Consider the following 11,614-nt stretch of genomic DNA (forward strand, 5'->3'; position numbering starts at 1 on the left):
CATCGAGACAGCTGATACACAATTAATTCACTTCACTTTTATGTTGTTGGTCATTGGTGATTTTATTTATATACGCCTATTTTTTGTGCACATTACAGGCCTGATTATTCTTTATTCTTTACCTGTATTTGTTCAGGTTTGTTGTCATTGTTCTTAGCTGTATGTAAGCAATGAAAACTTGTATTTAAAGCTCCCCCATAATTCAAACTATGGTCATAATCTTTTGTCTGTATCGGGATGTGAATACCTGAAACACAGTGAGGAGGGCTTGGGGAAAGTTGTCAAAGGTGCTCCTTTTGGTCTGCGTCTCATCAAAGTTGAACTTTCCACCAAACACCTGCATGCCTAGCAGGGAGAAGATGATGATGAAGAGGAAGAGCAGCAGCAGCAGGGAAGCAATGGACTTCATGGAGTTGAGAAGTGATGCCACCAGGTTACTGAGAGACTGCCAATGACTGCAGAGAAACATGGAGCAGGAGAGGGAAAGAGAGCCAGGTGATTCATTGAACTCCACACATACACACTGGATACACACACACACACACACACACACACACACAGCATGACAACGGTCTTACCGTGTGACCTTGAAGATCCTCAGCAGGCGGACACAGCGGAACACAGAGATACCGAGGGGAGACATGATTTCCAGTTCGACCAGGATAGTTTCAGTGATTCCTCCGCACACCACAAAGCAGTCGAAGCGGTTGAACAATGAAACAAAATACGCCTGCAGCCCCAAACTGTACATCTTCACCAACATCTCACATGTGAACAAAGCGAGCAACACCTTGTTGGCCACATCTGACACACAAAGAGAAAAAAAGAGAGGAAATTAAAAATATACAAATTACTTGAGGGGAGACTTATGGTGACTGATAAGGGAGAAAACTTTGGGCAATAAAATAAATGCATGATTTACAGAATCTGTTAAAACACTCAGATCATACACCTCTGGCATGGCTGCATAAATATAATCACTACACAAAAACATAGCTATTTAATACATTAAATAAAATATAAATACAACACAAATATATATAATATATATATATAAATTGTTCACTCATACTTTAATCATATTCAGTTTAATCTGCATCTCATTCTAAATCTTCATCAAAATCGGTGGTGGAAAGTAAATATGTACATTCGGTTATTTTGAGGTACTTGTACTTTACTTAAGTAGTGAGTATTTTATTTGAATATTACTTCTCTTCTACAACATTTGGGGGGCAAATATTGTACTGTTTACTGTACTTCTACTGCACTGCTTTATGTCATAGATAGACAAATAGTCCTCCTCCACCGCACATCAAAATACATACAGTAATAGAAAATCATGATACATTTTATTAGCATTCATAGTAAAACACTGAACATGTTCCATAATCCATCATCATGACATGCAATATTAAAAATCCTTTATAATTTTGGTTCTCCTTGGCTCATGGTTGAAATTTACACCTAATTTCATTGAAATTTGTTAATATGTCTTTGATATCCTACAAACTAATGAAAGAGAAAAATGAGGTAATTAATCAAAAGGGTTTTCAGCTGCCACCAGCAGCTCTACAGCTCGTTCTGTTGGTTGGTTGATCGATCGAGCCACAAAGATTTCCCCACCCTAGGAGGCTGAAATTGGGCGTGGAGGTCAAGTGTGTTTGTGTGCAGGTGTGTTTTTGTGTTAATGCTGATTGGCTAAAAGGAGGGGGGCTATGGGAGCGACCTCTCGCAAAAAGGACCATAACTTTCGAAAGGGATCCACAAACTTGCACAAGACTTTGTGGAAAGGTGGCTCATGAGCCAAAGGACAGATGATTAGCTGTTACTGCCAGATGACATAAGAGGGGTGGCAGCGGTAGTGACCAATAAGAAAAAGGTGCATAACTTGTAAATTTGTAGAAATACACTCACACACACAGATAGACAGAAATGCACAGACACACACAAATACCATTTTGCCACATTCACATAACTCCTGTGTGATGTGCTTTTTTTTGCAATTTTTTGCAATTTTTATAGACTAAACAATTATTCATGAAAATAACCAGCAGGTTAATCAATAATGAAAATAATCATTATTTGCAGGCCTAATATGCATAGCTGTACAGGATCGAAACTATTGCAAATTTAAGACTTTGATGTGTTTGTGTCGGTCTGCTGAAGTGCTGTTCATACCCTGCACTTGTGTGAGCCACAAAGGCTGGTTATAATGCTCTGATGATATGGTGAGAGTGTTGAGGAACACCAGGATGATGACCAGCCAATAGAAAGGCACCGATTTGACAGCCAACCGGCACTTCCTGCGGCAGAATCTGTTCCAGCGGCGCCAGCGCCGACTGTAGGAGAAGAAATCAACGTCAAGACAAAGAATAACTGTTGTGCAACTCTTTTACTCATAAAATGGTTTAAAATAACACAACATCTGGTCACATCGATAATACTGTCTAAACAACAGAATAAAAACATCACCTCAGTGTTTTCTTGTTTTTTTTTTAAAGGAAATCACTACAGTTTGTTTCCATTAACAATAAGAATGCAGAGGAGTGAAGGGGGAACAGCCACGAGGGAACTGCATCAATATATTTTCTGCAAGTCATACTGTACAGTAAATGAGCTGAAAAAGACTGCGTAAGAGTATTCTCTAAAAATACCTTGTGGTACATGCTGACTTTAAAAAAGCTGTTGATTTATCGTCCCTGGTAAAGTCTCATTAAAATACAGTAAAATGAAAGCAAAGCACTTACACATAAGAATCTGTATATCTAATGCAGGCACAGACCCCTATGGTAATAAGCTGTATGCATCATGCAGAGACACAGACTTATTAATATACTGACCTGAACTTTGACTTTGAAATTTTTTGACTGAAAGAAAGAAGAATTAGTCAAAGTTTACAAATGCAGGCTGCAGCAGAGGTTGATAGGAGCATTGACAGGTTAGTGGGGTTAATTTCTTACAACATAAAACATGTCTCACTGCAGAGGTCTGTGGCATTACAGGGTAAGAAGACAATATGAGCATGTAGGTGAGTTGTTTGCTTTAACCATGACCATTGTTCTTTTACCACAGATCAAAAGGTAAAGAAAGTAGCATTTAGAGGATAAAATGTGACATGAGAGTCTGACAGGCTGAACTCTGTAGCAACAGTCGCACCACAAGGGGCAGCAATCTGATGTAGGGAAACTAAAAGTAATAAGAGTGGCTGTGTGTTTGAAAAGGCTTGTGCGTTCTCACCACAGAGGTCCGCAGCACGGCGTCTTTTCATCCTCCCCGTTTTGATTCTCAGTGTTCACGGATTCTGTTTCGCTGGCTGGAACGCTCGCTGCGGCAGCAAATAAAGCAGACATTTAAAAAAAAAAAAATCATATGCACTTTGCAGTGGCACAATATTCTTCAGATAAAAAACAGTGCTGTGCATCCCAGGGGGAAGAAGTAGTGTGAAAAGAAATAAAATGGAGGCTGCCTGCATCACATCAGGCAAATCTGACAGGCAAGAAGATACACTAAAGGAACATACTTTAAAAATTAGTGAAGCCAAAAGGGATTACACTCCAAAAACATCCAAGTGCATCACAATTATTTCATTGTGATTTTAAAAGAAGAAAATTAGATTGCACTTTATTTTACAGTACAGTTATAAGCAATAAGCCATACTTTGAATCAAATGAGACAAAACCGGGGTATAATATGTTCTTTATAACACAGTATTAGACATTTTTAAAACCCTTATTAGAGGATTGTTAGATTAAAACAGAACTGTACTTTAAACAAATTACCCTCTGATTAAGTCTAATAATGGTCTAACAGTGGGAAATAATACAGCTCTGTTATAGTGCACCCCCTACTTTTACTCTAATTAAGTCTAATAAGGGTCTAACAATGGGAAATAATTCACTTTAGTTTACAGTACAGTTCTGCTGTAAACTGTCCCTCTAATGAAGAAAATTACAAAAACATAATTTCTAGTTTTTGTCTGATTTGAAACAAAATATGGCTTCTTACAGTTTATTTGTGTGCTGTAAAATAAAGTGTGACCGAAATGTTTTGTTGAAAATCTTTCATCTCCAAAGGCACGCTGCAGCTGCGAAAGTTTCGAGCTCACAGACAGGAAGGAGCTAAGCGCTGTGGCTGTGCATCACTGTCATCATTAGTATCATTTACCAAGTCCTGAAAGGGAGCTGACATGGGACAGGCGAGTGGACAGCTGCTCTATGAGGGCTGACTGATGCAGACAAAGAGGAGCAGAGGGAAGAAGGGAGCAGGCCGAGGAGGACAGAGCTCTTAAAGCTGGCTCTGAAATGCTACACTCAAAGTACTGGCAGCGCCGTGGAAAGACTGTGTGTGCAGACAGATGATGATTAACTGTGTGAAACGTCTCGGTGCTTTAACTCGTACGAGGGAGCGTGGTGTGTGCTGCCACTGCTTAGCTTATGTAGACGTGTTGGCTTTGATTCCTGAGTGGTCGGACAGCCCTCAGCTCTGAAAATAGTGCTGACTGCTGGAGTAGTGATCTGGGTTTAGCCCTGTTTCCTATATTCATACTGAGCCCCTGCTTTTGAAATAGGACGTGCAAAGGAAATGGGGCGTGCCTGCTATCAAACACAGCTGTATTTCTACTCCATCTCAAACCCATTTAATGGGTAAACACAAGGCTTTTTTTCTATTTCTGACCAGGAGACAGTTGAAGAAGAAAAAAAAAAGTGAGGAAAAAAGGAGAAAATAAAAAAAATTAAAAAGGCTGTGATGCTTGGACACAACATGTTTAACACAATAGTAAAGCACAAAGTGATGAGGTAGTACAACAGGCTACACACACACACACACACACACACACACACACACACACACACACACACACACACACACACACACACACACACACTCACACACACACACACATAAACACACACACACACAAGACCAAGAGAACACTGAAGGGAAACCACAGGATTTACCATGAGTGTCGGACGACTGGCTGAACCACCCAAACCTTCCTTTCTTCTTCTCAGTAAGGTCAGCCAGAGTCACCCCTTCATGTGTAATGCATGCAAGTCCATGCATTCAGACACAACGGCACAGCAGAGGTACATGGGGGGCGAGAATGGGCTGCTATCAAAATGGGTCAGAGCAGACAAGCACCACAGGACAACAACAGTATTCAAAATATCAATATCCAACAATGACAAGAGCAGCAGGAGGAGCCACAGGGGCGGCAGACACTGAGGAGGGCAGAAGAACAACATGGAGAGCTGTTAGTCACTGGAGGCGCCTGCAGGTGACGAAGCCCTGTACTAACATGCTACAGTGCCATTTAAAGCATTTGCATGTTAACATGTCAATAGGGGCTCATGTATCATCGACGGACACCAAAAGCCGGGATGGATGTTGAAGTAAAGCAGCATGGACCTGCCTCCTCACAACACACAACCTCCACAGCTTCAACTCTCACTTCATGGTAAATGTTTGCTGCAATGAAAATTATAAACTTAACATCTAACTGTACACATGAAGTCCAACCAGAGGGAAAGACAGGTGGGAGAGGCAAAAGTAAATGGACAGAGTACATTAAAGATGAGGGGATAATTTAATGAGCAGACAGAGAGCAGAGATCCTACGCTCCAGCTATAAGGTGAATCAGTCACAGTTTCTCTGTTCTGCATCATGTGTGCTGCTGCTTATATAAAGAGGATTTGGATTAAGACTTTTTCTACTGCTCAAGTAATATAATTTTTTTTTTCCCATTTCCCTTCTCAGATAAACTCTAGTGGTGCTCACAGCATGCTCCACTTCCATCAGTAACATACATTGAGTGCGAAGATAAAAAATGTACAGCTATGCTTCAAACACCTTTCATGTGCTCATAGTGATCTTGAATCTCTTAGTTAACACATGCCTCTACATCATATTGATATTACCATATATTGATGTAGATATTTATTACATGTGTTGATAATTTTGCAATGTTTGGGGAAAATTCATAGCCAGGAAACCAAACAAATCTGCTGAGCTCATGTTTTCATTTGCTCTGGCTGATACATCCGGCCCCACTTCCTTTCAGACAGAATTCAATCAGCCATCGATCCAGTCAGGCCAATCATAAGCATTTTTGTTTTTTAATATTGGTTGGGGTCTATACGATGATTGACAGAGGAGCGTCACCTGTCCAGACTTGAGAAGTCACATATATCACACATTGCACTGCTCTGATTGGTTGTAGGTCTATCCATTTGCTTCCAGTAATGACACCCAGACTGCAATTACAACTGTGGGCAGTGTGGTTAATCCACAGATCTGACTTGCTAGGACATTCTAACTAATAGAAAGAGAAACACAGGGTAAGAGAGACGCTGTGTTTGCATTTACACACAAGGCACAGCAGCTCAACTTCACTGATTATTTGATTCTGTTTCTTCTGAACAGTTTCCTCTGTCCTGTCAAGTTTCTAACAACAGTTTTTAGCTTCTCTTCTTAAACTTTAACAGTATTTGCTGCAGTGACATTACATTAGAGGTGTGGGTCTCTTCATAGGAGAAAATAATATATTTGGGAGGTGGCCGATTTATCCTATTGCGTCCGCAGGCTTGAAAATTGAAAATGAATTGAAAGGTTCCAGAGTAATTCACATTTGTGCACAATGCCAGACAAGAAAACTTCATCATCAGTTGTTACTAATCAATACTAATAGTATGAGAGTTATTTTGCAATTACCTGAGCTTAACTAACCATTAAATTGCAGCCACATTTGATCAAACTGCTTCATCTACTTCAGCTTCAGTAAGTGATTTCCTACAATACCCAGAATGAGTTTTGAAAACTTAATCAGACCCACAGAAGGCTTGAATTGAATTGTGTTGTGGACTACTAATGCTACTCTTTGTAGGGAAGGTTGAACTTCTCTCCTCTCTGGAGGATTTTGTTGAGAATGACTGTTTCAAACTGCAAAAGTCAGGATAAAAGAATGGAACACTTGAGCGTGATGTTTTATATTGTCGTCTCTGTTTCCTAATTAATATCCTGTGTATCGGTGCTACATTTGTCTGATGATTGACCTGGGGCAATAAGAGAAATAGGGTGCTTTACACTCAAATAGACCGGGGAATGAAAGGGAAAGTGCCTATTCTGTTTTAAACAGTGTTAGTGGATAAATATTTCTCCTCCAGAGAGAAACAATCTTTTAGCTAATCCACTTTTTTTCTGTTACAAAACTCCCACCATGACATATTATAGATTTCTGGAGTTCAAACTCTTTCATATGCTGATTATATAAACAGACCTAATTATAGTTGCAGAAATCACAACCCCCTCAAGCCAACAATAAAACACACTGCTGGATATTTATCTTAATGTGGCAGGAACAGATTCGATCAGCTTGCCGTATCGACGGGCGCATGTGATGCCAGTGCAGCAATACTCCTCGCTGCATGGTGGAGGGGGTCGGGCGGGAGAGGGTGCTTACGGTTGCGCTTGCTCTCCTCATCGGCCTCATCCTCGTTGTCCGGGTCAATGTCTTCAGCCTGAGTGATCCAGTCCAAGTAACCCTTTAGATCTTCCTCCAGCTGCTGCTTCTCACGCAGCTTCTGGAAGTCTCCACGAGCTTTGGCCTTCTCTCTCTCCTTGGAGAACTCTCTGCAGATGCACACAAGGACAAAACATGCAAACGCACACATATATAAAGAGGTGCATAAATGACCAAAAACACACCAAGAGACACTCACTTTCACAACAAACAACAAAAAGATTTTTTTTTTCACACAAAATAGAAGTAATACGAAGATGATATCCTGTATTTCCTGTGTATATTCTCTTTGCCCATATTGTATTCTACATATTCACACACTTCAATCACAACCTCTCAGTGCCTTGTGTGTTTTTGTGAACCGTAGCCACTGGAGGGAGATGTACACCTTTGAAAGACAACAGCACTATATTTAGAGCCAACAGTACAGTAGCTTATCCTTCAGGCAAACATCTTAATCATACACAAAAGGCAATTTAGGTAGACAGATGGTTTCAAGAGACATGCAACATTTATGCAGCATCTAAATTCATACATTATATTAAACAGTGAGTGTGGAAACTACAATATGTATTCAGAAGACAGGAGGTTAAATATTCAGTGCATGCTGAGATGTTGACATTAGCGAGAAAAATATGTATTTAAGCTGTGATAGTGAAAAAGTCAAACAAAAACAAAGAAAATTGATGCCATTTGTACAACAGCATTTAGAAAGTTAATGCAGATAAGAAATGATGCCGATCTAAAGCAGCCAGCAAGATTGAAAATTGTCTGAGTTGATCATTATGTTAACCTTGTTGTTTTTTGTTTTTTTCTTAAAAATCAAGCTTTGCTGGCTGGTCAACCATCCAGAGTTAATTCTACTGTAATACCCCACCCCCACCCCACAGAGCTGGGAAAGCAAACTGGGGTTTGAGAGAGCTTAGGAGCGCAGAGGGAGTGAAGGGCGAGGAATAAGATTAATTTCTCTCTCAGGAGGTTGGGTGGGTTGAGGATGGGGTGGGGGGAGGAAACGCTCACTTTGCAGTTGCCGTGGAGAGGACGTGATAGTTTGACGTCAACAGAGGTCAGAGAGAAACGCCTGAGAAAGAATATGCATTTATCTCAAGGTTCTAACGCAGAATAGCCAATCACAGGTTTGATATCTTAATATTTTTGTATAAAAATTGACAGGACTGTGCATTTGAGTGGCTATAAAATAGGCCTGGGCAATAAAACAGTAGTGGTATGTATCAGCGACAGACATTTCATCAATAGCAAGAAAACTGTTCAATAAAAAGTTCAATAGTTTCATTTAAATGCAATAAATGCAAACTGCCACAAAAGCACATAAAGATTATGCTGAGGCTCATAAACAGGTCATAAACTTGATATTCCTTGATAATGGAGAATGCTACAAGTGACACTAAAACAGTCAATCATTTAAAAAGTGTGCTGTTCAGTTGCACCGTTGAAATGTGGCATACAGAAGCATGAGGTGCGAGAAGATGAGTGCAGACGGTGAGGAAATTCTTGGGTGCAGATCACAGGCTAGAATGGAGGGGACGCATCCACCCTAACGCCTAAAAAACAGGATCCACCCTAATGAATTATTCTGATATAAATTATGTAATTGAAACTATATGTTTAATAGAAGACGACTCCACTTTAGAAAGAATTCACTCATGAATACAACACTTTTTGAAGGTTTTGTTTATGTCCTTCAAGTATCTATCCTGCTCAGTGATCTGAACAGCACACATCACCTTTGTCTGATGATAACAAGCAATATGGTGCCAGCCCAGAGAATTTGTGTGGTTAACTAGTTAATAGTTAGTGTTCATTCGTTCATTCATTCATTCATTCATTCATTCATTCATTCATTCAATCAATCAATGAAAAAGTTAGGTTAGTTAATCATGTTACTGAGTAAATGAAGTGTGCCTGTAGATCAAAGTTAATAAGAAACGAGTCTTATTGATGGGTAACTAAAGTTTTTATTGTGAAAAAATATGGCCCTACCATAAAACACCTGCTTTTAGAATGGAGTTTGGTTTTGACAGTCTGCCCAGTTGAAAGACTGCCCAGAACAGAGGGCATTTTAATGTGATTAATTCACCTAAATTGAGCTGATCTACTTTTTAATAATGAACCTTGTGAACTGCATAAAGTAATGTAGGAAGTGGAGCTAAAACCGACCTGTTTACTACCCCTTTTGGATCATAGTAAACGTTTGCATAATAAACACTTGAGTAAATTATTTGAAAAAATGACAGTATGGCAGTTTTTCTATTTAAAAAAAAAAGTCTATTAAGTCTATTACCCATGTGCCTGATAAATAAAGTGGTGAAATTCAAAATAAAGTGGTTAAATTCAACGTTTTTTCTTAAAAATGATCAATAATTATAGGTATCAACTGAAACAAAACATTTTATTGTGATATACTATATCACCCAGCCCAAATTACTAGCCAAACATAGGAGATATTCCAGTAATTCCACAAACCACTGCATACATGCTTTGCACACTGCAGACCAATAGTCACTGCACACGTTGCCTCTTACCCACTGAGTACACCCAACACAAGGTTCAGAACAAAAAAGGAGCCTAGTATGATCAGGCTAACAAAATAAATCCAAGGTGTTTCCCATCCGATAGCGTCGTTGACCTACAGGAGCAAAAAGTAGCCGGTTAACAGACAGAAACACAAAGAACAGAGAACCTCCAGCCTGAAACCAGGAAGGAGGCCTCTGTCTGCAAAGAGAGGAAAATGCTTACCCGCTCAACACACCCAAAACCAGGTTAAGAACGAAAAAGGAGCCGAAGATCACAAGACTGACAAAGTACACCCATGGAAGCTCAAAGCCCATAGCATCGTTCATCTGGAGGAAGAAACGCCATCACAGTCGAAGAAGAGGAGCAAGAAAAGAGGAAGAAAAGAGTGAAATAAACGGTTAAAGGTAGAAACTGTCAGAAAAGAAAAGGAGATGCAGACAAATAGAAATCTTGTAGGAATACTAAACGTGTTGTTATTGTCAGTTGTTTGATGCATTCAATCATTTAGTCAATCAATCATATTAGAGTGATAAGAGCCGCCTGAGGAAATGATCAGCAGCCTCATCATCAGAATGTCACTCACATTATTGTTGTGTGTCTGATCTGAGTAGACATTTAAAGCTGAAGGCGTGTGACAGTTGCAGGATATTGAACTGGGAGGGCAGGGCGGGAGCACTCACCCAGTACAGCACGTCTGTCCAGCCCTCCATGGTGATGCACTGAAACACAGTCAGCATGGCAAACAGGAAGTTGTCAAAGTTGGTGATGCCACCGTTGGGACCTTGCCAGCCTTCCCTGCACTCGCTGCCGTTGATGGGGCATTGGCGCCCGTGCCCTGAGATCGCACATGGAGCAGGTTCCTCCTCTGCTATCGCATCTACAGCGAGAAAGGAAAAAAGGAGAAAACTGTTGGTGATCATCAGGATCTGTTAAGTAATTCCTAAAAATGACTGAATTTAAAGTAATAGATGATTTCACACAAGGGCCTGAAACCACTGACAACCTCAGACAACTGGGCTGGGACCCCACCATTAGGGCATTTCCATGGGCATTTTTGCCCTGCCGAGTCACTGTGCTGTACTGATTTGCATTTCCATTACTCCCTTTAATGCAATGAACTGTACTGAGACATGTTATAAATGGACCATCTCAGTAGTGGGGCCAAAGTGGGCCTGACCCTACTCCAAGCAGGTTAAAAGTGTCTGTATTTTCAGCTTCTAATTGAATCTCTGTGGGTTGAAGTTTCATTTCTCTCTTGTGTTGTTGTTTCTACTTTGAGGTATCTGCTTTATTTTACTGTTTCTTGTTCACTTTCAGCTGGATAGGAGTCGGGTTAAGTTACTGCTGATGACAACTCGGCATCTCCTGATTTTATAAATAACTGGGGCTCTTATTGTGAAGACTTTGCAGAAAATTAAGCATGTTTTTCCACCGTTTTACACCTGCTTGACTCATTCAGTGGAAAGGCTGTAGACTGCAACCAGTTTAATACAACTGGCCTCATCCCATTCTTCAAACCTCATAGAAGAACCTACAGTGGCCATGAAACTCGCACACAAT

The 11,614-nt window shown here is 40.2% G+C and overlaps 1 protein-coding gene across 1 annotated transcript in view; it reads right to left on the reverse strand.

The window, feature by feature from the left end:
- The window catches only part of cacna1da (calcium channel, voltage-dependent, L type, alpha 1D subunit, a), a 94,001-nt gene that overhangs the window by 38,515 nt on the left and 43,872 nt on the right, over window positions 1-11,614 (reverse strand). Inside the window, exons 7-15 of the mRNA XM_084734743.1 lie at window positions 10,735-10,931; window positions 10,277-10,380; window positions 7,460-7,629; window positions 4,959-5,033; window positions 3,238-3,325; window positions 2,841-2,867; window positions 2,179-2,339; window positions 579-804; window positions 248-455 (exon numbers count right to left, since the gene is read on the reverse strand). Of these exons, the coding sequence (XP_084590869.1) occupies window positions 248-455; window positions 579-804; window positions 2,179-2,339; window positions 2,841-2,867; window positions 3,238-3,325; window positions 4,959-5,033; window positions 7,460-7,629; window positions 10,277-10,380; window positions 10,735-10,931 (1,256 nt within the window). The remainder of the gene's footprint in view (window positions 1-247; window positions 456-578; window positions 805-2,178; window positions 2,340-2,840; window positions 2,868-3,237; window positions 3,326-4,958; window positions 5,034-7,459; window positions 7,630-10,276; window positions 10,381-10,734; window positions 10,932-11,614) is intronic.

The sequence above is a fragment of the Lutjanus erythropterus genome, chromosome 2 (assembly GCF_056507025.1).
Source record: "Lutjanus erythropterus isolate fLutEry1 chromosome 2, fLutEry1.hap2, whole genome shotgun sequence".
Taxonomy (NCBI): Eukaryota; Metazoa; Chordata; class Actinopteri; order Lutjaniformes; family Lutjanidae; genus Lutjanus; species Lutjanus erythropterus.